The sequence below is a fragment of the Mastacembelus armatus genome, chromosome 15, assembly GCF_900324485.2.
Source record: "Mastacembelus armatus chromosome 15, fMasArm1.2, whole genome shotgun sequence".
In the NCBI taxonomy this organism is placed as follows: Eukaryota; Metazoa; Chordata; class Actinopteri; order Synbranchiformes; family Mastacembelidae; genus Mastacembelus; species Mastacembelus armatus.
Genome location: NC_046647.1, coordinates 7,470,257 through 7,498,157, shown reverse-complemented (window position 1 = coordinate 7,498,157; position 27,901 = coordinate 7,470,257). Strand labels below are relative to the sequence as shown.

Here is a 27,901-nt window from a genome sequence, read left to right as displayed (position 1 = left end):
TGGAGACCTCAGTTTCTATTATTAAACCTTCAACACATTGCCCACCCAGACTGTTTCCATTCCCTCTCACTAGAGTGAAATTACCTGTTTTTGAAACTTAAACATAGTGAAGAAACCACAGAGTAGCCCACAGCCTAAACCTCTATTTCTTCTCTGCCAGATAGGACTGTTTATGTTTCTTGAGAGGGCAAAAAAGCAAAAAAAAAAAAGTTCTGCAAGGTTGTTTGCATTGAGGTCTGCCATCCTAGTTTTCATACACAAAATATCCCAAGGGAATGTACGGTACAGCAGCATGTGGGCCAGTGGCTAATACATGCACTGGGCTCTCTCACAGTATGTATCAAGACGAGGATGATGAATTACCATACAAGTGGAAAGGAAAATTAAAAAAAAAAAACATCACAGACTGAATGTTGTGTTGCAAATAAAAACACTTAGTATTCTACAGGGCTGAGACAAAAGCTGCTTTTTTATGATAACCTAACAATCCACAATACTATCTCCAGTTTGACACCAACTTATGCAGATGTGCGTGCCTCTGTGGTGCTCGCTGAATTTGAGCCCCATCTTGAAAAGTGTTCAGCAAGCAGGTCACACTGGCAGAGAGTGCCTGTTGTGGATGAAATGCTGAAATGCTGTCCTCCAAAATGCTCTAAGCCTTATCACTCACCTACCTGGCCCATAACAGCCTGTGATGGATAAGACCAGACTGAGCCTGCAGTCACCAATCCACGCCGTGCCATTTAGAGAAAATAGGGATTTTACTTTCTCCCAGGCTTAGATTACTCCTGACACTAAAACAAAGTCAGGTTAGGTATTAGTTTAACTATGTTAAGACCTGGTTGTGTTTAATTGAACCATATCTGTCACTGTGTGAGATGTGCTCCACAGATGTATGAATGGGAAGACAACACAACAGGGAGTGTCACCCTCATCTGGAGGCAAGACAAGGCAGTGAGGTGAAATTGAAAATGTGAGTGTCTGGCTAATGGCAGAGGAGGAGTGCTGGAGATATAATACCAAATCTATAAAAGACAATTTCAGGCCCCTGACTCTGGAGACTCAGGCGCTCAATCATGAAGTGATTCACTCAGATTGATCAAGGAGCATCATAATCACATGGGAATGTTACATGTGGCTCCAAGGATGACTCGCAGAACTGTCAAGAGATTCAAAGCTGGATTTAATGGATTTGTGGTGATGTGCTTAGAAATCATTTCAGAAGGTGCAAATAGAATCCTCAAAGCATTTTACCAGCGTTTAGCAGCTGTCCAGTGAAATTAATGTTCAGAATAGTGGAATTTAGATGAAAGACGTTGCCATCAGAGAAACAGAGGGCTGTATTCTCACAGCAGAAATTCAAAGGGTTCGAGTCTCTCAGAGAAGCATTGGAAATTTACTAATGAACTGTGCTGTTGATAACAGTCTCATATTAAGCAGAAAGTCTAAATGCTCTTACAGATAACAAGCCTTTTTTTTTCGTGATTTCAGTTAAAAAGCTCAGTGCTCCCTCAGAAATTGAAATAAATGCTGCAAATGTGGCATTAAATATTCATAACTCTCAGCTGTCATCTAGTTCTTATTTAAAGATACATGTGCAGCAAAAACTAAACCCTACATAATTATTTACTTCTAATAACTGAGCTCATTGCAGCATTACAAGAAAGAGAAATCTTCATATATGTCACATGAGCTATTAAAAGCTACTTTACTATATTCTATTAAGGGTAAACTGCAGTTTGCACCTTTGCTTATTTTCCTGTGTTACGGCTCAGGGAATATTTTCACCTCTGTTAAATCATTGTCTCACACAGCTTTAAAAGACTGAGGAGAGATAGGGCCAGTGACTTAGGCTTACACTTGAATATGGGAAAACATAAAAGTAAACCGGAGCTTTCAAAACTTTAGATTGAAGTTGGAGTTGAAGTGGTTTGATCTAAAGCTTCAATCAAATGGCATCTGTATTTGCAACTTTAAAGGCAGCCACCCCATAAGAACAATCATATTAAGTCTTTAAATGTGTTTTTATATTTGGTGCCACAATTATGGCACAACAATAAAATAAAACAATAAGATGGGACTTATTAGCATTTCAAAAGACTCAATAAGGCTTTACAATTTTCAGTCAGTACATTAAAGGACTCAATCAACAAGCTTTTGGAGAACATGAGAATATTCATCTCAGTATCTCCCTCAAGCGTGTGCAGTAAACTAATTACATGGTTTTTAATAAATGATTGGCTGTGAGACATATCAAAGATGTCAAAAACAGGGGGAGTGTGTCAGAAATCCAAAGTGCTATGTATTGATAAATATACATCAACCATGGAAAAAACAGAGTTAACTCAGTTATTATTCTGTTCGTTTCTGAATACTTCATCATTCAAAGCCAGATGCTTCACAGGAGAACATATGGTCAAGCATCAGAATTTATATTTTTAGCTCATTTGAATTTTCCCATGTAGTTTCACACTTTCATAAGTCCTTTCAGCCCCACATCTTAAGGAATACAAACTGAAAATAATGTGTTGCTAAACCTTTTAGCACATAGTATTTCACAATCATTTAGATGCTTACTATATTCATAACTACTACTATATACTACTACTACCATATGCATAAGGTACTGTGTAACACATGGGCTGGTCATTGGCTGCAGCTTCTTAAAGACGAATTAGTCAAGATAACAATAATAATAATAATCAGTCACAGGGGTCTTTGTTTTGTTGTAAAGTTCATATCCCCTAAGCTGGTACTGTTACAGCATTGCACTGTCATACACATGCTCAGGTTCTGCTGGTCAATTTTCTGATGAATTATTTAATCATTGTTAACAGTTGTTTTGGGCACGTCTTAATTTATTTCAGGTTCACAAACCTTCAAACAAATTTGAAGACAGCGAGAGTACTGGCATTAAGCCAACTGCTAATGTGATCATGCTAATCCGCTCATAGTGACAGTGCTAACATGGTGATGTTTGTCAGGAATAATGGTCACTGTTTTCCATCCTGGGTGTTGGCATGTTAAAGTACAAACGGCTGGGTGGGACGTCTGCTTTGTATTTGGAAACCGTTTACTACAATGTGTGCCAGCTCAGGCAGGAGATGTTTAAAGGTGTATGAACTAAGATTTTACACACTGTCTGATAAATCCAGTAAAAATGGGACAGGATATGGTGTCTCTCAGCTATGCCCCCCCCCCTTAAATGACACTGAGCAACATATAGCCCTTCTGTTGTTATTACAGCTTCTGCCATTTTGTCAAAGTATGGTCCATAATTTAGATCCACTTGCCACCTAGTCAAGGTTACGAGAAGCAAGTAGTCATTTCAAACAGGTAGCTATGGGGGATCTCTTGACAGTCTGAAAGGCTGCCAGGAGAAGAGGCGACATTCTTCTGCAGAGTGGGACGAGGAGCAAAAACCAGAGCTTTTTCAGACAGTGTTAAACAGTGGTTTTCTTGGTGTCTTAGTATCTAGAGTTAATATGTTTAGTAACTTAGCATGATTGTGATTTTTATCTTCGTGGCAAATTCATGTGATTTTAATTTGGGAGTAGTTTGGACTTTGTGTAATGTTAGTGCTTTGTGTTGCATTAGCAGTATCTGGAGAGTTCTTCTGGTCTGACAGAGTCGCTCTTTAGTCCGTTAAGACTGGCTTTGCACTGGAGGAGCCATTCTGAATAGTTTGTTTCAACCAGGCATCTGCAGTTCACACTGTGTCTTTAGGAAACAGGATGGGAGGGCCAGCGAACAATACAGAGGGATTTATGATAATGGAAGGCCTGTTGCTGTGGTTAGGGTTTATGGATTTTATTTGGAATCTTCCTAAACCCTTTAGGGGCTAAAAAGAAATTCGGTAGAATACCTTTTAATGGTGGTAGAGGAAGAATCAGAAGATCACCACCACCATTAAGACTCTTCCTCTGAACATTTGCACAAAACAACATGGATAACTACTACTAGCTTAAGGAATAGTGGGGACATAAAGGTTTAACAGATAAACTAAAGATTTACGTACATTACGAATTTAAGGGATAATGGGATTTTACAGAGATTAACTCTGTGAAATGTGAGTTACTACACTAGAGACGTTTTCCTTAACAGACCTATTGTATTATAAATAAATAAGATGCAGAGTAAGCTCTACCTTAGTTTTCATCTGTGATTTATGTTAGACCATATTTCACTGTCCTTTATCAAAAGGTAATATCCTGGATGGCATTTGATTTGTATGCCTTTATATTTATGAGTTAATAAAAATCCTGTGGTGAAATAGCATGGTGATGAAACTTTCAACTTTGCTTTGTTGATCAGAGTTGGGTTTCTCAAAACTTATGATACTTTCATTTCTAATGACAGAATTGGCCGATTGCTATAAATGAATAATGAATTTCATCACCTACTGTAATATGAACACATTTCATCTCAGTGCAGCACTGGGCATTGTCCAGAACAGGGCAGAAGCCTAATTACATAGTTGGAGCATTAGGGAGACCAGGCTAATCTCTTATGGGTTTCTCCAACAGATGTGTCCAATTAACGGCCCGTCTTTGAAGGAGTGTAGACACACACGACTCTGGGAGCTTCATTTCAAAGTAAAAGACCCATCCTCGTTTCTCATGACTGGACTTTATAGCCGAACTTGATCAAATCTGCTAAGCAATCATGCACAGAACTGATTTTGAATACCTGCTGGAATATGAACTGATCTAAAGCCAGTTGTGAATGTTAATGACCTGGCCAGAGCAGATGGAGGTGACAGATAATATCCCTGGTCAGTCATTACCTCAGCGTAGAAAGAACAGAAAGATGACACAGCAGCAATTCTTCTAAATTCAGGAGAGTAAAGGGGGATAACAAGGAACATGAAAATTAGCTTTTCGTTTAAGTGAGGACTGGGGGAAATAAAAGAAAAAAAATCCCCCAGTCATTTACTACTTGTATGCACAAGCACAAGTCCTGTTTTCCTTGAATGAATGAGTTTGGTTTGAGAGGACTCTTACAGTCATAGAAACAGGAGCGAAGGCTGGCCTGTAAACCTTAATAGATCTGTGGCACCGCTCCCCCGCTGCTCTGAGCGAAGCCTGTCACATAGCATGTACATGCATTTAGGCTTATTTATCCCTATCCTGCTGAACGGCCGACAAGCACGTCTCCCTGCTGGAGATGCAACGTTGTTGTCTGGCAACGCCTTGATCAAAGAGTTTAGTGGCCTGCACCCTGCAAAGGGTGGCACAAAGAGCTTTTGCAAAAAACATGGCAGGAAAAGAAGAAACACAACATCTGCATCCATTTATCACAGCCTGCCCTTTGGTGCCCATAACCTGGATTTAAATTATTAATCATCATTTTGACCTGCTGGTCGATAGCACCCATGCCTGACACACACATTCATTACTCCTCATCCTCAAACTGAGAATGAAGACAAGAAAAATAGGCTGCAAGTCAGATGACCTTTCAATTTCTAAATTTTGGAAGCAAATTGGGATCATTGACATTGCGGTGTTCAGTCTGGCCTTTATTAATGAAGATGAAAATCCGGAGGCAACTATGGAGATTCTGTATTCTCACTTCATACATCCCTTGTTTATATTGTGATGCTTATAGCTATTGGAAATGAAACTGCAACATTACCAAATAACTTAATATTCTCGATTAAATATTAACTTGTATCTTTCAGACAAACACTTCGCATCCCAAAACTTTAAAAGAGAAAAATGCCAGAGTGGATTTGTTCAAGCTTGTCACATTCAAAGTTGACCATTTGACTAAAATGCCAAATCATTTATTCTGAAGGATGAATCTGGCTCGAGTTGATTGAAAGTGTGAACATGTGAGCTGTATTAATTTGGCAGTCTTTAAATGTAAAAACACCATCCATTCAGACTAAACATGAACATGAAAACCTAAAGCTAAAATACTGTTTGAGCATTTACAGAGCACAGATTGGCATTTATTTGAAACATGAACACACAAGTACCAAGAGAAATACAAAAATGCACTTTCAAACCAAAACACATTTGAACATCCAAAAGAGATAAAAGAAATCAGGAAACAATCAGGTCCTCTTTAATTTCCTTCTGTTTGTCACTGTTGTTTTTAGCTCTACACTTGATTATCCTACACAGCGAGTCTTAACCCATCAATCTGAAATGGATCGCACATCGTCTAGTCTGCACTTTGGTGGTAGAGGGACAGGGTGTCAGGATTGACACCACAAGTCCAGACGCTGAGGTTTTCACCTCCAAAGACAGCTGTGTGTGTTCTATACATTCTGTTGTTTTATTGACCTCGGGCCCAATACATTGCTTATTAAAATACAGAGGCTATAAAAAATATTTTTTCACTAGTTCAGCATTAATAACCCCTATATTTGTATATATTCATAAATAATTTAATACATAGATAAATAGATATTCTGTGTGTTGCTTATAAACGTTCATAAAAGCTTTTTTTCAGTAATGCAGGAGTAATTACAGTATAAATGCTTGAGGGCTGCTGTCCGACCCTGATGTCCGGTAGTCTGGGTGAAAGGCCGAGAGTTTACATGCGGATTGGCGCTGGTGTTGCTTGCCAATGTCCCACTCACCGTGCCAGTCTCTAGCTCCGCTGGCACTCGTTCTTACTGCAGGTGGCCTGACGCTCAATCTGCCATGTGCCCTCCTCGTATGTGCAGTAGCAGATTGTGCAGTCATCAATCTTCACCTCTCTGCCGGCTGGTATCACTGCTGTGTCTGCGTAGCAATTTGGCCCTGTATGTGGTATTGAGAAAGAAACATAAAATAATCATTATGTTTTAAAATAAGATTTCAAATGTACCTCAAACAGTTTTGATTCATCTCTTCTTGTGATTTTACCACCATGTACAGGCAGGGTCTGAAACCTGAAAATGCCTGACTTGCTCAGGTCAAAGTAAATCAACAGTAGGTCTGTTAATGTTTCATAGGTCACATTGTGCACATACATAAAGAGGAGACAACTTATTCTGTTTATGATGAAGTATTTTAAAGGAAAATACCTGTGTTACTGAAGTTGTACTGGTCTCTGATATTTTTCTACTCCCAGACCCACCAAGGACACAGTTCAATGTGCAAAAATGCAGTCTAAGGACTGAGCACACAATTCAAAGTCACAATCTCTTTGTGCTGCTCGAACAATCCCAATCAGTTTAAAATTCACAGACACCTTTGTCAATTTCAAAATACAACCACTTGTAAAGTCATTGTGTTGATTAAAAACGGATCTTTTCGGTCTATAAAGCTAGTAAATGACATTGTAAATCAGGATAAGTACTGCGTGTACCAGTGCACTGACCCAACCGAGTATTGCAAACATTTTATTTCACATGCACTAAATGCTGGGGAACACTTTTTCCTTTACGTGCATTTACTGACATGGGCCAGAACCAAGATGATTTATATATATTCATTTATTGCATACTTTATTCTACCTGTAAATCAATCAAATGTGACTCTACATGAGAGTCTACACTCATGACCAACACACAAAAACATAGAAATATGTTTAAGTATATGTTTATTACACAGTATATGTTGAATATGTGTAAATTTGTGTATGAGCAGAATATTTGAGCTTTCCACAAAGACTGATGTAACAAAATCCCAATACATTGTGGAATAAATGCCAATGGGGAAAAAATAGTTTGAAAGTAGGACAAGACTTCAGTTATTGTATTAGTGCTACTTTTAGATGCCATATCTGCTGCAATGAACAGGTTTCCTTGAGGAGTTTAGTGGAGTTAGTCGTATTATCTTGTTTATTTAAGTTTGTTGATATCTCAGTGAACATGCGTTCAGTCATTCAAAGGAGGGAATGAACACATGAGACCAAAAGCGCTGCCTTTCATGTCATTTTTCCCAGGGAAAATGGGCTCTCTCCTATAGGCTTTCATTGATTATTTCCAAATATAGTGTTCTTGTTATGTGGCTCTTAGAGGAAATCATAAATACACAAGTAACAAGACTGACACTCTGATGCCCCTCGTCTGCCGTACCTTATCATTCAGCTTTGTCTGCTAATCAAAATAGTTTTTCCATTGGCCCTCGTTCCCATGCTCTTCAGGCCACTGAGTGACCACTCATGGTTTATATAGAGGGGCATATTCATCCATTCCCTCTTTTTTTACTATTATTTAGATTGTGTGCATTTGATTCAGTTTTATATGAGAGGTGGTTCTTCCATACCCCTTAAATGAGCTAACACCACAAGTAAAGCATAAATATTGCTGAAGGTGATTTCTCTCCATACATAACTTGAAATCCACAGAGTAAGAATTGTGCATTTAAAAAACAAATTAAGGACTGTTTCACAGTGCTTTAATGTAGTTCTGAACTGCACCCCAAGGGACGGTTCTTTTTTATTATTTTGGAGGAAATTGGGTCCCACTAATGGAAATTTTGATGCTAGGTAAGAGCTGTGCCCTGTAGGTGGCTCAGACATGCAGCTGAATGAACTACCACTGGAGTTGTTTTGATGCTTCCTTCCATCTGGCAACATCGTGTGCATAGAAATACCACATTGCCAAACTGGGCATCCTCCTTGGATCATCTAGAGCATTATTTTCATCAGTAGTAGGTGTGATGGGAAGGGTTTTGTCTAGCAAACGTTGGCTGTAAAAAAAAAAGGTGCTCATAAATCATCCATTATCTCTTAAAAGCTGCATGGCAAAATATAAACACTGAGGGAATTGCTTCTACAACATGAGGTGTAGCATAGCAATGGCTATTTCCCTTAGACTAACAAGGTCTTGAGCCACTCTCTTGTATAATTAAGATGCTGATAAATGGGGAGTCTTTCAGCTGCAGCCACGGCATTACGTTGGACAGCAGCACCCAGAAGGAGTGTGCTGGCACATCAATCAATGTGAACAGTTAGCTGAGTCCTGTCAAGATGTCAACCCTAACACATTTATAAGTTTTCAGATGAATACGTACGCACACGTCCTATCTGAATAACAACTCATCCTGTGGCCGAGGCTGCTGTCGCTACTGATTCATCATCATTAGCGGCATTTAGAACACAGTGTCTCAAATAAAAGACGCATATGTCAAGGATATGCTGGGAGTGAAAAATGCACACTTTACAAAATAAATCAAAAGTGCTTCCTCCTCAAGCTGGGATTAAACTGCAGCCTGCCAGCCAGTCACTCACATTTGCATGACACTCATTTGTGTTCATTAATGCATGGATTCAGCGGCACTGTGCTTACTCATTGCTGTCACTCTATTATTCTGCCATTCATATCACACCCACCTTTTTGTCACTGCTTCATTAATATAATATATCCTCTCCTCTCCATTGCTCTCTTTACCTCACGCTCTCTGTGGCACAGGAGATTTTTAGACACACCAGGCTTCACTAGAGCTTTTCAGCAACACCCAAAGAGGCACCGACAAATGGACTGGACGTGTCCATGAACAGTTGGACCCAAACTGTCACTGGAGCGTGTTAGAAGTTGGCATGGACAGTGTGTGAAAAAGATAGCCATTAGCACCTGTGGCTTTTGGCTCTGTAGCAGCGCCAGATAATGGACAGGGAATTGAAGACACATCGTTATTATCACGCCCTAATTCTGAAAGGCTAAAAACATGCAAGGGTCCATTATAAGGTAATGGAAAGCGAAGAATAAGAGAAATCATTCAGTTTAATGCATTTCTTCAGTACATTTGCATTATAAATCCAGAATAAAGTGAGCTTGCATTATAAAGACTAGGATTTATCAACTATATGATTCATTTCTTTCATAGGCGCTGCATGAAACAGGCTCGGACTTTGGAACTACCTCCTGCTGCAGACGCTGAGCTTTTATAGAGGTGCCACTTCATGTGAATGTTTGTTTGTGTACGTTGTCTCCAGCTACTGTGCACACTAATAATCTTTGTGGCTGAACAACCCAGCTGCACACAAGTAGCACGACTGTCATAACCGATGTCCTTCATAGGGACGGAGCCACAAACCCAGGCAGCCGGCACAGCGGTGCCTACAGTAGGTGACAGACTTTACTGGAGGACCTTCACTGACTTAAACCTCATAAATGCTAGATTTGAGCTTTGACGTCAAACCAGAAGATCTTTTTTATTTATTGAGCTACTCTCTATATGTGCATTGTGAAAAACATATTTGGAAATAACCCTAACATTAACTTTTATTCAGAAGAAAATGTAGAAAATAACACCCCACAAGCAGACCAAAGCCAAAAACCATTCAGTGACTCAGCAGTGCTCCAATTGTTAAGACATAATGTGACTAACCATTACCTTCATTATAGTGACCTTTCTATGTTGTTATCATATCTACAACGTCCAGTGGCGGAAAATGGACTTTAAGTAACAAAATTTAGCAGTGACGAAAGAATTAAACCAAAATGTGAAAAAGGAACAAAAAAAAAAAAAAAAGAACCTGTAAATGTATCAGATAATACAAAATGTCCTGCTTTCACTTCCCAGTTCATTTAAAATATGAGTAGGCTACACTTAAGTTAACACCACACACCACATACTGAACTCATTGCCGGTCACCTTGATACCTTGATCTGATTTGATTTGAATTAACACAATATTTTCGAACACAGCAATAACTGTACTACTTGTGTATTCATTAAAGTTTCACTACACACTGACCCTAAATCAGTTGTCCAGTCTTCTGCCAACAGGCCCTTTGAATTTGTCCAGCTGTTGCAGCAGTGTGGAGAGGGCTCCTATAAGAGAGATGTTATGTAGTTTTTTGTTTTTTTTTTGTTAGCCTTTCCAAAACCAAAACCACAAGTGCCCAGTGCAAGAGTGGCTTAAACAGTGCATGGATCCAATACTACAGACATTAGCATGGCAGGCAAACAGCTGAATTACCTAAAGTGATAATGTGGTGTTATTGCCAAATGCAAGGGGCATGCAATTTGTTTTATTATAATGTGGAGTTACAGTTTATCTGTTCACCTCAGTAACCCCAGCTGTGTGAGTGCCAGGGAGATAATATTGTATATCTGAAATTAAAATAACACTAGCACCTCAGTTCTCCTCTTTATTTGGTTTGGTGAAGTTTACAGTCAAGTTTACAGCAGTTTACAACAACTGCAGTCATCTTGGCCTTCAACAGGGTTTTTCCAAACTCATCAAATATTCCTCGTCTTCAAATTCTTTTCTCTTGTAAAATGAAACTATACTGTTAAGGGCTAATCAAGTCTTTTAACATGACATTATTTATGTGGACATCATGTGACCACACAAGACCCACCATTCCTGAATTTCCTTATTTTGTTGATTTGATTTGTTTTATAATAAATCAACTAGAAAGATTACGATTTTTCAGCCAATGCCAGGAGTCAACATCATCTTACCTGAGCATGCTTTGTTAACTTCTGTGTGGATTTGAAAATCGACCGTGACTGTGAATTCAATGGCAGATTTGCCACAGCCATGAGTGTCATCTACATATGTGCTGTGTGAGAAACCTTGACAGGCGTAGCAACAGTAACTAAGGGGTACAGGGTTTAGCAGCAGTTACAGAGGAGCAATAATTTTTTCATTCATTGACTGAGACTAGCTCTGTTTTTATACTTATCTGTGTTGCCAGGATTAGATGGAGGCTGCTTCAAATGGACAAACCACACTACTTCACAATCACATAAACGTTGACTCGTATTTTTTTCTTTAAAAAAAAAAAAAAGAAGAAGAAAAGCCTGCCATGTATTAAAAGGCCCTCCATGAATCATGCCTCTCTTAATTTAAATGAGTCTCTATTCCCCTCGGCAACTAGGCTACATGTCTCATGTTGCTGTATTTGAAGTGATTTTGGCTCTCGTTCAGACTGTTTATCACATCCCCCCCAGATTAGTGTTGACCCTAATGTCTGAGTCTTGAAGAGCACCACTTGTTTCCTCATGCGTTGCCAAGGCGATACCCTGCAAGAGCAAAGGACAAGAGGGAGGGAGCCTTGGCTGAGGTGCTGATCAGAGATGCTTCTCCTGCATTGTTTTCTCTTTTTTTCTAAGCCTTCTTCTTTAAAGCAGATGCTATGAGAGGGAAAAAAACTTGGCTTAGAATTTACAACAAACACTTCCATGAGTCGATTAAAGGAAAGAAACACTTAAAAAATATTGGTAGCAGGAGAAAAAAAAAAAAAAAACCTCAAGTATGAAGAACGTGTTTTCCCGTTTTGACTGGTATTGACTAGGTGTTCTTTGCAAGAATCAATATTGTTTAATTAAACTTTATGGAGTGAGCGACTTTAGAGGATATGAAACAACTTAAATGTGTTTGAGTGTTTTAAGATAATGAGTAAAAAATGATGAGAACCTGCCTCCATTCACAGCTGTTCTTTGATATTCATGAACAACTGTCTGGGGTGGATGTTAGCGATACCTCTCACTTTCATCTTCCTCCCCTGGCTCTTCCCCAAGTGTCTCCTTGCATACAGGCTGAATAACACATCTGAGACAGGGTGCTCTGCCATAAGCATTGATTTTGCATGCCTGAAAAGGCCAAGATAATGCCTGTGCATAATTGATAAACTTATCAAACATTGAAAACTTCATTGTGATTTATATCAATAGCGAGAAAAATGGTAAAGAGGCAAAGGGCTATTAGCTGATAAATGAGGGTATAAGACAGCAAGGAGGATTGCTGAATGAAAAAGCAAAGCTCAGTTTTTTCCCCCTTAAAGAACCGATGTTTCAATCTTTCACCTCAGTTGTTCCATTTTCTCCACCTTTTCTCTTTTTTTTTCTTATTTTTGGCACACTGAGTTTTCTTCATTTTTGGTGGCCTTACACATCTGGATGTTTATTTAATTCTTTCCCATTAATGAGCTGAGCTTTGATGTGACACTTTGGATGCAGCCGAGTTCCTGTGAGGTCTTAACACCTGTCTACATTTTGAGCAACATCTGCAGACAAGACAAACAACAGAATCAGAGGGGGAACTCTCTGAAGACCTCCAATAACCTTATTTTACATCACTGGTAGTTCATCACGGAGCTTCCACTGTGGCGCGCTCTGGTATTGAGTGCTGCTTGATCAATAGCAGTGAGATGGGAGTTGACAGTTGATGATCCTCATCATTCAAATCACAGCCCCTTAATACCTGGTAAACAAGCATCATGAATAAAAGACAAAGTGAAATCTAACACATAATCGTCTTGCTATTGATACAAGCCGAAGGAAGATCAATGGTATCATTTAGAATGATGTCTCATTTACGTATCTTCCAATCATTTAAACAGGTATCTCATATCTAATTCATTTTAACATGTTGTTTATTATAAATATTTGGTGGTGTCAAGCCTCGCATGTAATGAACTGCAAAGGCAATGTGAGTACGTGACAAGAAGCTTCAGAGCAGCATGTTTTTTATGGACTGACTGAGATCCATTTTCTCCAGTAGGTGGAAGGTGACCTGCAGTGTACAAAGTGTGATGTTTGGTGATTGCAGAAAGAGTTTACACCTCGTGTTTACACGGTGTCAACTCTGCCAGTTCTGTTCATCAAATCAGAGCCAGAAATATTCCCTGTTCAATAAGAGGTTGTTTAACACACACTGATACGAAGGTACTCAACTTAATTAAGAGCTAGAGCTCTGATGTTCTCAGCTATCCTCAACATGTGAAAACACCAGCAGGAGGCACTGAAATGAGAAAGGAAGTCCTAATGATTGGCATAAGCATAACATTTTTTTTATTTTTAACAAAAAAATGGCAGCACAGTGGATTAGTGGTTAGCACTGTTGCCTCACAGCAAGAAGGTTCCTGGTTTGAAGCCCATCAGGGGCCTTTCTATGTGGAGTTTCCATGTTCTCCCTGTGCTTGTGTGGGTTTTCTCCAGGTACTCTGGTTTCCTCCCACAGTCCAAAAACATGTATGTCAGGTTGATTGGTGACTCTAAATTGCCCATAGGAGTGAGTGTGAGTGTGTGAGGTTGTTTGTCTCTATGTGGCCCTGTGATGGACTGGGGACCTGTCCAGGGTGTACCCCTGCCTTTCACCCAGAGAGAGCTGGGATAGGCTCCAGCTGATCCCTGTGACCCTGGTTAAGGAATAAGCAGGTATAGATGATGGATGGATGGATGGATGGATGGATGGATGGATGGATGGATGGATGGATGGACATAGAAATCTCTGTTGTAGCTTTAAAAACACTATAGCCTGACTGCTGTACAAATGAGGCGCCAATGCTGCCAAAGGCTATTCCTGTATTTTAATTAATACCACTGTGTTCCTGTTTACTTTAAAACAGTGTGAGACCAAGCTGAGAGGTTGCATGACAATGTGAAATTTTAGTGTAACGCCATACTACACAGGCATGAGTGTGTGTGTTAAAGAAAATATTTTGAACAGTCTACTTATTAAAGCGATTTAATGTTTTACTGCCCTGAACCCCTAAAAACAGAAAGACATCCTTATTATCAGCACCTATTGGTCAAACACAGCAACCTACAATTGCCATAATGCAAATTAATACTATTTTTCATTGAGCTGCAGAGTGGCAGGAGCTATTTGGGGCACATATGGCTCTACAAAAAATAACCAGTTGTTGCTCTTGACATGAAATCAAAGATGCAATCTCTATATAAATTAGATGGTTAAGAAAAACTACACACAATCAGGAGCACCATGTTTTCCTCACAAATTCACAGTTTTATATTGCTAAAACTCCAATTTGCACCTCCGAATTGCATCTGCTACACAGCTATGGCAACAGAGGGTCATTGGTAGAGCAGTATTTAGAGGCAGCCATCATGAAAAAAACAAATATTTCTTAGGAATGAATATGAAATCAAACTAACATGGCTCCAGTATTTCTCTGTTGAGTCACATTCAGATATAATTTTAAAAAAAACATCCAAAATATGAATTTACAGTGGGGAAGTTTATGGAGCTTACTCACCACTTACAGAACCGGCAGCTACTCCTACTTTGCAACTCTATTAAACCCCGTCTGCCTTTTATCTGCCTGATGAAAGCAGACACATTTCAAACTCAATGCCCTCAGTTTAGAGCACAGGTTTCGCAAGCTCCTGCAGAGCCACATAAGGAATTTCAATGTTTTTACAGGCTGAGTAGTTTGTACACTTTATGATGAGTAAACTAATGTTGATTTAAAATCTGTGTAGTGTCCCTGTAACCACAGAATCCCAGAAGTCTACCATAATTGAAGCATTTCTAACTCAGGCTGTGACAGTTTTAGTTATGGTCAGGTAACTTCTTCTTAGACAAAGTGAGCTCTGTTTATTGAATAGTAATGTGTGGTAATCTTATGCTAATAGGGACTGATACCAACTTTAAACTGAAAATCCTTATCGGCTGACTGAGCGCATGGATTTGGTGAGACTTCTGAATACAGATGCAGGCTCTCTTCAAGTCTGCCACATCTCTGAACATACTGTACTGTATCTACATCTGTCTCCTTGACTGATGTGCCTCTCAATGCAACCCAGCAAATCCACTGGGCATTTCACTGAGGAAAATATGGAGCACTGCCCAAAACTCTGCAAAAAGCATTCTCAGCTTGATCAATATGTGCATATATAAAAAGTGGGTGAACAGCAAAAAAAAAAAAAAAAAAAATGGGAACAAAGGACCAACATGTATTCCCCAAGATTACAGAAGGAATATATTAATAGAATGAGTAACACTCCATGACTACCAATGCTTTCAACTCTCTAGAGGTTGTGAGAGAGGCTTTTAATTTGAGTGAGTGAACTGTTGATTGATAACTAGTCTCAAACATTTATTATGTACAAATGTTTATGTCTATAATATTTCATGAGTTTGAATGACACGTGAATAATCCTAATGTTATATTCTGTATGTAACTATAATGAGCTACACGTATGGTACCTCAGTAAAAAAAAAGTTATGGACATTTTGTTAATTTAATTTTATGTTAATGTATTTTTTTGGCACGTCTCTTTAGGTTTTGTAATTTCGCTTTTACAATCTCTTATTTTGTCATTCCTTTGGTGTTCATTGTTGTAGATGCTCAGTTTTAACAAACAGCAAGAAAATATGCTTTTGCAGCCTTTCTGAAAATGATATTAGCAGCAGTGTCTCATAAGGACAAGCATTCTTTTATATGGAGCATACTGGATATTTTGTTTTTCCTAAAGTGATGGTTTCTGTTCATGCAGATTGCGTGCTCTTGTTTATAGCAGCCAGCCTGTGCCACTTTAAGATTCCAAGTCAGAGATACGTATCGCAAGTCATCATTCTTTTTGCTGAAGGAAGCAATGTTGCTGACATTGCCATGTTGCATTAGAGTCACACCAAAAAGAAAAAACAAGGGGACATAATCTAGGACATGCTGTCTGAAATCATCCGAAACAACTTCAGATAATCGACTCTGAGCTGCAGAATTCTTTCTCTGACAGGCCAAAGCTCTCAAACCAACAGGATCATAAACTCAAAACCCCTGGCAGCAAAAAATGCAAGCATACCTCGAATGCCTGTACCAGACAGCAGCGACGGATTTGGACTGTGTGCAGACGCAGCCTCCATCAGAAAAACTGTTATATGAAAATAGGACTGAAAATGACACATGCCCAAATGTTTTACAAAAAAACAGATCACGACTTATAAGTCCTTAAATGCATTTTTAGTGTCGCATCATTGAAATAGATTACTAACATTACGCTAACATTACTTCAAATATGCAATCTGATATTACAAGAGGCTGCAGACACTGCAGTGTATCCTGCTGTGTGCTCAGCAAAATGAGTGTTGTGTTACCTTGCCCTCATAACTTCAGTTCTGGGCTAAAACATTCTGAGCCCTTGAGCAAAAACATTTGCCATGGTCTGCTGTAGTGGGGATTCTTGGCAGTCACTGCAAGCAGACTGGTTGTACTGGAAGTGTTCACCACAGTGTTTCTGAAACAAACTTGCTCCACTCACCACTCTTGCAGATAGGACAGCACTGATCCGGCTCATACTCTGGGTCCACGCACTCTGTCTGAGGGCAGGCTGCCACAGAACACAACACCTCCCCACTTGGCTCACATCGGCACTTCTCACATGGGGACACCTGGATTGCAGAGAAGAAATAGTAATTAACAACCTTATAAACAGATCCCACAGACATACACACTGAGATAAACAACAGAAAACATCTTCTCCTCTTAATTAATTTCCTCTTATCTCTGTCTCTGGCTCTTTGTTTATCTCAGTGCCTGTCTCTTTTTCCACAGTCTCTCAAACACACGCACACAGAAATACTCCTGCCTGTCTGACTTGTTTAAAACAGTGTGCACTCAGTGTCAGAAAGCTACATCTATAGGGATGTCTCATCCATCTCAGCTTCATTGCCAATGAATACTTCATTTTAAGGAGAGCTGAGTCAAGAATTGAACTTCACTATCCAATCAGGGCATAGGGAGAAATCAATAGGAAAGGGAAACAACAGAAAGATGCTTCCAATTTTCTTTGTGCATGAACAGAGTTAGAACTGACTTGGTTATCCAAGCGTTCCTGCATGTCTGGAAATAGAACAAAGGCTATTGCTGATATAATTTATATTACATCCAGCTTGTACATTCCCAGTGAAAGGCATCATTTAGCAGCCACTTGTCTAAAGCTGTACACCTCTAGTCTTAACAAGCGGGTAAAGGTTAATTCTAACAGCGTTGCTGTAGATTGCAGAGGCTTGCGCCTCCGCATGGCACTCCACTGTGAAAAATGGAGCGAGGCGGCTCACTGTCCACTGCCCCAGAACTTAGCAATCAAGCATAAAAACCTGCCTGTTGCCTAGTTTCAGAGCACCCCCCCCCCCCCCCACACACACACACACACACACACACACACACGCAAAAACACACATGCAAACACACACGTACACCACTACAAAGCACAAAGGCTGATGAATGCCGCTTGTGACTTCCCTCAGCAAAGATCTGACACAGACTTGATGGTAACACTCTGAGTTAGAGGAAGAAAATCTCATATTAGCCTTAACCTCCCACTGGGACACTCACCAACATAATAAAGGCACTGGTAAATATAGTCTCATAAGAGATGTAACACCAAGATTGTGGTACATCCTGAGTCAAATCTTTCAAAGAAGTGTCGGAACATGAAACATTAAAGATCTCACTGGTGTATCTATGTTTCTACACAGTCTCCTGGCTCCACATGCAGCAGTGTGCTCTGCAGTCGTAACATTACTATAAGTGTAACTTTGTCATGTATATCAACAAAGTGAATGTAGAAACACTCTACTGAAGTTGCTTGCTAAATTCAGCCTCTGGTAATATTCCAGCATTGTGTATGAAAAAAGACAAGTGCTGACCTTTGCCATTATAAATCTGCCTGCCCGCTCGCCTGCATGCTGCAAGGCAGGGTAACTAGTTCCTGTGTACTGCCTGTAAAAACTCGACTGAATGGTGAGGAGTGTTTTGTCAGCACTTCTTTCAAGTTTGATGCATGTCAAAAATGAGTGAACACAGTTAATGGACTCACCTTAAACTCCTCTAGTGAGGCATAGATCTTGCCCCGAAACTCGCAGTAGTTCTTTTTCTCCTTGCATTGGGGGCAGCACTGGCTAGTGTCCACTTTAATGCAGCGAGGGTGAACCTTGGGACATTCTGGCTTGGTGCACAGAGGGCCTTCATCTGTGCAGAGGCAAGGGCACGTTGAAGGGCCCGGGGTGAACTGCTCGCCAATGGCAAACACAAAGCCGCTCTCATCCATACAGCCTTTACCCCTGTAGTCTGGGTATGCGTACTCGTCGATGGCATCCAGGGAAAGAGTGACATCACTAGTGGGGCCCTCGTCTATTAGGTTTAGGCTGTCCTGTTCACTCCATAGCTCTTGGGATTTCCCACCCTTAGATCCCTGCGCCTGGGAGTTGATGTTTGGCCTGGTGCGGCTCACAGCAGTCCTGTTGGGGCCCAGAGCATTGATTTCCTCTGCCTGCTGCTGAGTGCTATATGCCAGCGGCCCCTGGGAGGCCTGCTTATCCTGATGTTTGTCCTCCCTGGCTTGGGTCAGCACCCTTTCCAGTCGTTCTCTGCTCACCGGTACAGTCGCTATAGGATTACACTGAGCCCCGCTCACCAGGAAGCCAAGAACAAAGAGAACTTCTGCTGTCATGGCAACAGAGTGCAGCATCTCTCCCCACCACCAGCGAGGTGGGAAAACACCTTGGCTCACATAACACACTTCACATCTCAGGTGTGAGCCAGTCCATCTAGAAAGAGAAAATTAAACTGGGGTTATGTGCTCAGTATCTTCACTTTTTTATGCCAGATGTGGAGTTTATACCATTTTCCTCTAGTACAGGGCAAGAAATTCTGGTGATTTTACAGCACTGCACCATCATGTCAAGCAAACATCCCACTGAGTGTGAGACAAGCCAGTGGGATCAGTGGATTGGATCATCAGGATAGGGTGTATTCATAGGGACGTGTTAAGAAATCGATAGTGCTTCATACTGTAACACTTCCTTGCATCAGTTGGCACCAACAGCGACAGAGTAAGAGGAAAATGGCCAGAGAAGAACCAGAATCTAACCCTCTCAAGCTCCTGCTCCTCTTATGGAACAAAGAATCGGGATCAATGTCTGCTTTTTATGAATGAATTACAGTCAACTGTACAAAAGGAGAAATTGATCTGAAAATAGAACATAATTCCAGGCTGGGAAGATGAATACACTATAGCTGAATGAAGCGGTCATATAGATTTCAGAATAAAGCCAGATGTGCTCCACACCCATGCAGAAACATCTCTTTGCTTTGTTTTAATATAAATAAAAACACATCACTTTCTGTACAGATTTTAGCAATGCAAGGAGTCAATATACAAGAGCTCAAGTCAGTAAAATCCCAGAATCACCTGGACACTTTGCAAAGGCTGCACATTTTTGAAAAGCTGTAGTCAATGTTTTTGTTTTTGTGTCTTGCTTAACTTGATTTACTGCAGCATCCTGAAATTCAAATGCTTGCTATTTTGCTTTGCTGCGCTCTGTGGCCTACTTCCATTTATTTCCCTCACACCAAATGTTTGGTGTCATTGTTGAGCTCCATTTAACTTGCTGCAGTCGCGTGGACATTCATATCTTATTTTGAAAGTTGAGATTGCCCCTTATCGACTGACTTGACAATTAACTGTAAAACCCTGTCGGCACTTAAGTTTAAGAATGGCTCCCCAGATTGATTAATTTGTCAGATGTCTCAGCTAATTTCAAACAGAGCAATTAGGGCCACTAAACAGGAGGTGAAGAGCAACTAAGCATTGATTAAATTGAATGCAAACACGATAAGCTATGTAAAACAGAGAAAGAGCAAAGATAAGAGGGGACTACTTTAATTCTATCTGACGCCAACGAAGAAGCCAAAGTCTTTCCATATGTTTTTAGGCATACATTTTGATATTCATGAATACTGAGCCATTGAGAGAGAAGGGCTGAAATTGACTGCTGGCACGGGAGTGCTATTTGAGCAGCGTTTTAGCTGAATTGCTGTGTTTGAGGCAGAATCCTTGGAGCTGCTGTGGAACTGAGAGGAAGCAGGATGAGGTGCATACCGATAATGCTGCTGCAGCTGAGTGAGAGAGAGAGATGAGCCCAAGCCTCATTAGTAAAAGGACCTCATTTGGCTTTTTTCTGCCTCACCTCTCCACCTTAACAGCTGTTACTCGCTGTCACACAGATACCGCTACAGCTGAGCACTGAGCAGACTGAGCTGAGGGTGGCCCTTGGGCTGGTTGTCAACTGGGCACAAACTAACCATGGCAAAACAGTAAGTCTTAAGGCTGGAGACAGATCTATATATTTTATCACCTATTAAAAGATTTCGTGAAAAGATCAAAACCAGAAACACACCGAGATGTATTCTGTTTGACACAGAGAATTCAATTAACACACAAAACACAGCTTATTTTGAGTCTGTGAAACAGTGTGTGTTACTACCTGCCAAACATTCATGTAAGTCTAGGGTCTCACAGATCCCATTTCAATAGGTAAATACTGCTGGTAGCTGTATAATGTCACATCTACAAGAGGATCTAGTCCATTTAATGTTGTGTGTATTGTTTCATGTTGGTCATACAACATAAAACAATGCACACAGCAAGCTAGCTGTTAGCTCTGACTAAAATAACTTGTTGATCTTTTGTTGTGTTTTGGGTTTCGCTGAGCCGACTATGGCGAGCCAACTACAGTTGCCTACTGAGCAGTACACAGATATATTCTGTTCCTCTCCAGACAATAATAAGCACAGAAATAGAACCAAGCCTCATTTCCATTACTCCTCCACCCAACACAACACAATGCAGAGCCAAGGTGCTAATTAGACATTTACAATGGTGTCTGGCTGATCTTACATCAAGTTGTAAGTGTCAGTACGTATTCATCCATGACTGAAAACAGCACCCACAAATGCACTATTTACTTCTGTTTGAGCAACGATTGTTTAAAACTACACTACCAAGCTGTTTTCTTTCTTCGTAAAATTAGAAATTATTTGAAACCTGTTGTGACCCATTTTAAAGATTAATGTCTGCAGCAAGCCCCTATAATAATATAAATATATAAAGCATATATAATATATAACATTTATAAATATAAAGTAAATATAAGAGCTGCTGGACAATCTGAATTTCCCCCATGGGGGATGAATAACGTATCTTTCTATCCATCTATCCATCTATCCATCTATCTATCTATCTATCTATCTATCTATCTATCTATCTATCTATCTATCTGTCTGTCTGTCTGTCTGTCTGTCTGTCTGTCTGTCTATCTATCTATCTGCCCTACCCTTTTTAGAGCCTTTTATCAGATATAATCCCTATAACTTCATGTTGATTCTTGGGCATCTGCAAATTAATTTGTTTGCTACATTCATTACGTCCTAATGCCATCTTGCTGTCTATAATACAGATCACATCTTTTCTAAATGTCTAGCTAATTAATTCTCAGCCACACAGCATAATGTGTGTCAAATGCCATGAAATTTAACAGGCTTGTTTGAAACACAAATACATCTTTCACTCCGGAGAGGGAGACAAGTTAGCCACCCACTTACATGGGAAGGAAACGGTGCTGAATGTTTTCAAAATGCCTTTCTAGATGCTTTGTCTCACAAAACGTCAGGTTCATGTGATGGCCATGATTCTTACATTTATGTTGTTGCATATGCTGTAAGCCATTTGGTGAAAGGTCATGGATTTATCGTTGCCCTACAGTTCTGCAAAAAATTCAGTTTTTTGTTGTTTTGCTTCATTGCTTTATCTTGAATACTGGTAAAACATTCTGGCAAGAAAGAAAAAACACAACTATGAACTGGAATAAAGAAACAATACAGTATCGCTCTATGTCTCCCTGTAGCCTTGTGTGCACATTTCTGTTATGGACTATTACGCAGACAAATTATAAGTATAAGCTTGAGAGTAATGAGGACATAATGTGTCCTAAACTGCAGGTATGGTTCAGTGAAGTTTCTCTTAAGATCAGAACCTGATGTAATAACTTGCACGGTTGGAGTAAAAATTATGCAACGGTCAGACTCTGCAACTCTGCACAGTTATGACCTAAAAAGACCCACTAATCCTTCTACTAACTGCTGCTTGTAGCCATCCATCAGCAGCATATTAGAGTTTATGTAAGCTAACATCACTGAGTTCATTCACATTTCTAACACATCTGAACTCCCACTTGTGATCAAAACATCAGCTCTGTAAGTGGAAAAACAACTCTCCAATTAACACTTGCCAACTCCCAATAATTATCACTGAAAAACAAACACTTATTAATGCTGGAAAATTAGCTGTATATTTTTGTCTTGAAGAAGAGTCCCATTTTATAACTTCACAGAACTAAGTGGCTCCCCTGTTTCCACACTGGTTTATTAACTGACAGAACTCTGCGTGGTTCCACGTTGTCCAAGCAATTACCTGGTAAAATGCCAAATGCCAGGTCCAGCCAAAATGGTCAATTAAAAAAGAAATATATGTGAGAACATTTTACGAAATTTGTCAGATTCTTGTAAAATTAGAAATGCAACATCATGCAGTATGTATTACACCTTCTTGCAGTGCACCAAAACATTTTGGGAATAAAACGAAAACCCCCACAAAGCTTTACTATTGTGCTAAACTGTAGTCTAATGCAGTTTAAATGCATTTTTGATCAATAAATAATGATACATGTATAATACTTACGTAGTGTGAGTACAGTGACAAGAAAATCACACACTTGGAGTACATTATAAGTAATAATCATCTCCTAATATACATATTACTCCAACATCTGCACTCATTCCTCAAAGTTATTGAGAGTTGGGTAAAAGTTTGAATGAACTGAGTTTAATTTTCTGCTCCTTTCAGCACTGAGCTAGCCGACCACAGACAGTCAGCACACAGACCAGGGGTGTGAAAGTTGTCAGCTGAACCCTCACACCTGACAGGAGGAGGACCTTAGCTGGAACCTTGGCAGCACTGAAAGCCCATTTCCATGAAATGCAACATTACATCATTAGAGCAGTATCACTGAGGAATAATAAACGACTTGTGTTAGAATTACACATGCATTTGTTACGTACTTATATAGCCTCTTTTGACTGGGTTCTCTAGGTCTCTTGCAGCTCAATTATCACATCTAAGAGTGTTTTATCACCTTCGTACCCAATCTATGAGAAATGCTTATAAACTTTAATACCAAGATGCAATAACAAAGCCTACAGTCACTTCCATAAATGTATGGAGTCATGATTGCAACCAGGACAAATCGTCACTAAAATGATTTTCTACACATTTAAAAATACAAATAATAAAAACAAAGTCAAAGTGCAGCCAGTGTCAACACAAAAACAAGGTTTTATACTGCAAATATCATATTATTACAAGGCATTACTCTTTTAATGTAGAGGGAACTCTACCTGACCACAGCTGAACTTGGAAATAAATTTTATGTTTTTTTTTAAACATCCGTTTCAAATTTACAGATTATTGGCATAAAATCCAGTTCCAGCGTATAAATTTCCATCACATCATTTTCCACAGATCCATAGTGACCAGAGTCTGTAGGACATGACATTTCCATACATTAAAATGTGCTTCCCTTTTCCTCAACCGTTACCTGTCCTGGCTTCGGAAAGCTCCGCAGCTTGATGCTCTGCACACACTTAACAATAATTATCACATATACAATAGATACTACCTTGGAAGTGCAGCGGCAGGAAAATAAAATGTCCTCCAGTAAATGGCTAATTTCACAGACATAAAGTTGTACTTTGTTATTTCTGCTCCCGCATTAACATTGCAGATGTAAATGCTGCCGGTCCCTGCACTCGCACTTTTGAGGACTGATGATGTTTCCACTTTTCACTGACATTTAAATGTTGCCGTGGCTCCCTGCACTGGAGAGAGTAAACTCAACATTAGCCTCAGTGTCTGGCTGCAGGAGCAGGTTCAGTCATTACCGTCACTGTAGACACAAACCTCTCTGTCAAAGGCCAGAGCTCTGTTTACATCTCAGGCTACTGAACATACTCACTTGGTCCAGTGAGGTGCAGCGACAATGATTAATCAAGCAGAGATTCAACCTGGCTGTTAGGTCACAATTCAATGATGCTCCCCATCACATTGATTTATGACTCATAAATTATTGTCATTTTCATTACCCAGCTGAGCGAATAAGACCCATAAGTCTTGACACGCCAGTCTGAGCTCATAGGTAAATTTTAGCTGTAGTATACCTTGACTAATAAAATACTATTATTCATCTAAATTGAACTGGCAAGGCTTCAATAGCAGAAAGCATGGTGGTTCAGTTGCGTAGGGTTGACCTGCCTCTCGCTGTCTTCTTTCATGTCACTCACAAAGGTTTCTTCCAGTGAGGTTGATAGCTGTTTCACTATAATACTATAAATAGAGTCAAATGTACTGAGGCAGTGCTCATCTCACCTCGAGGAATTTTCCACACTCGAGCTAAGATGTTTTGTCTGTTTGTTTAATTCTAATTTCCATTTGGTCTTAATGAAGGGGAGTAGTATTAAAATAAAAAATGCATATTTGCTAATGTGATCTGACTGAAAAACTTAGAAAGGCTGAAAGCAGCAGAGAAAGTGATGCAGTAACTCCCCTTATTTTGATTTCCAGCACTGTAGGCTGCACAATATAAGTCTTACAATGAGCCTCAAAAGCAAGCATTCACATTCACACTGTCTTGGAGAATACAACCCTATAAAACCAAACTCGATGTCATTGAGAGGAAAACCATCTCCTCAGGGCTAGAATTAACTCAGACAGTCAATGTGCCCTCGCTGCTGTGTGCACTTCATTTATTGCACATTACATATTCTCCTTCTTACACGGTTCCAACATCTCAACATGCCATCGACAACACATGGGGAATGCAACAATTTACTCTGAGGTCGACTTCAATTTATGACAAAGCAGATCCTGGGGGATGAGATGTGAAATGGTGAGACAGTGGTGGCTAGTGGGCTTGGATCTGACAGGGCTTAGAAAGTATTGAATTAATGATGGCACATTTTAAAACTCGCTTTTATACAGATAAACAGTGTGAAATGATGAAATCCAATTAGAGCAATAAGGGACACTGAGGCAGGATCCAAGAATATTTAGCCATCTGCCAGTGAGTACAGATTGCTGCAGGGCTGTCTAATTGAATTTTATCCTCTGACTGTAAATCGTCTGAGTGACCCAAATCAAGAAAGTTTGCCTAAACATGCAATGCAAAACCAACAGCCCTTGCAAAACTGCAATATAATCTTAGGATTATGCACAGTGGAACGAGGTGAGAAAGGCTGCCAGGAAAAGTCTGAAGCAGAAAATACAATGAGTGTAAATTAGCATGATGTTCCAAAGAGAACAAGAAACGATGATGATCGTGTGATGATAATGATGTAGATGAAGGCACACAGCCTTTCTGACTTTGTTGTGTGTCACACCCAGAGAGGTAGTGACATTTGAAGAAAAATCTGAATAAATCACCCTTCAATGATCAGAACTACATGCAAACAAAACCACCCCAACTCAAAAAAAAAGCAGCAATATTTTTAGACAAGCCTAGATTGTAAGCCCCTGCCATCATACAACCACCTACATGGCTGGACACTGTGAATTTATTAAATGATGAGTACAGTGTGTATTTCGGCTGCCTGCTCTGCTGTCTGAGGCTGTGTTGGCTGGCTGCAGCCCGAAGTCTCTAAAGCAGACAGTCTTTGTGCAGACACTGAAATCCCTCTGATACTTCCTAAAACATCCCCATCCTTTTTTTTTTTTTTTTTACATCAAAATACCAGCACAGCTCACTTCCACCGGCTCCTATATGAATATGGATAGCCTCTACAGGTGCAGCAGCCTCTTCTCTGTTAGTTTACCCTCTCAATCTCATACATATAGCTTTTTGTCATAGGTGCAGTTTCATTTCATGCAGGCATACGGTGGCTTTATCGCATCCCTGAGTGAGTAAAACCTTCACGAAATACACACAAGGACCATTTCTAACGTGAAACACATGGCAGCTCGTTTCCAAAGTTGATGTAAAAACCGGGAATGATTCGAGCAATTTAGACAAACATGCACAAACAGAGCAACGCTGACATGTTCACCTGTGGTCCTCGGAGTCTGTCCGTACCCGTCGGTGCGCTGGGTTGAAACACAGCCTCCGGACTGTTGGACAGCGGCGCTAAGACAGAAACAAATGATGTGTAGTGAGCAGAGGGGAACTGGCGCTCGCTGAGCCGGTCACACGCTCACTTTTCCCCCCGGAGGATGCGCGCAGGTCATCAGCCCAACTTTGGTCCCCGCAGTGACTGGGAGCGCTCGGTCTCCGCCAAGTGCCGCGCAGCGACTGATGTCCCTGCTCTACACTTTGTTTCTCACGGAGAAAAAAAATAAATAATTTAATGAACAGGGGCTAAAGCGTCAGGTTCAGCTGAGCGGCCTCTAGGTGGCGCAGTTTGTAGTGACGGAAGGACAACAGGCAGTCAATTAGGGAGCCGGCTGGAGGTTCATAAAGCCCACACAGTCCCCTGATTAACGACCTTACTTCATTATCTTGAATTAGGAAGACGAGTCTCTGACACTGTTTGGTCGCTGTGTAATTTGTTGCTGAATGAGAAACGACTAAAGCGCATTATACAAGGAGGGGGCTGTAGATAACTGACTGTGGCAGGTTATCACTGAGGGCCACAGCAAGGACATGAGAGACGCTGGAGTCAGGAGCCACAGCCCATGAAAGACCATCAGCCTTCATTCTATTGTGTTTAAAGTAAGTCAGTGCTAACACCAGCATGCTAACATGGTGCCAACACTGAGTCAGTTCACTGTGACCAGCCTCTTAGCATTATGACATTTGCTATTTAGCACTAAACAAGGACATTTGCAGCTGATGGAAATGTCATTGGTTTTTAGTCATAAACTAAATTGAGACTAATTTGATGGTAGATGGTTGATGTGAATATCAAAAATATCACATAAGACTTTGGAAGCATGAATGTCTGTATTAACCTTTATGATAATTCTTCCTGTAGTTGTTGAGTCATAGTCTATATATGCGGACAGACAACAATGGAGCCACTGGCTGCTAATGAGTCTTGAAATAAGCAAATAAAATGTGATGGATTCATAGACCATCACTAAACCATCTAATAATACTTCCAACAGGCCTCCAAAGCTAGTCACTATATTGCAAAGCATGATGAGTTTCTTTAATATGGTTATTACGATACCACAGATGTGCAAAACCACGAACCACAAGTTTACCATAAAAATCACCACACAAATAAATCTGAGGAGTATCATAAAAGTATCAAAGCAGATTAAAATGCTCTGTATTTGTTGCAGTATTAAAAGTATCATTACTTTAGTGATGTTAATTATTAAGCTTTATGGTAACAGCACTGGTTTAATGCAAAAGTACTGAAGGAATAC

At 40.1% G+C, this 27,901-nt stretch overlaps 1 protein-coding gene across 1 annotated transcript; it reads right to left on the bottom strand.

The window, feature by feature from the left end:
• Window positions 1–6,600: 6,600 nt before the first annotated feature.
• Window positions 6,601–19,111, bottom strand: vwc2 (von Willebrand factor C domain containing 2). Its single transcript, XM_026309853.1, has 3 exons — window positions 18,461–19,111; window positions 16,901–17,030; window positions 6,601–6,752 (listed from the first exon to the last, which is right to left on the bottom strand). The coding sequence occupies exons 1-3, from the start codon at window positions 19,109–19,111 to the stop codon at window positions 6,601–6,603; spliced, it is 933 nt and encodes a 310-aa protein (XP_026165638.1).
• Between the last annotated feature and the right edge of the window lie 8,790 nt (window positions 19,112–27,901).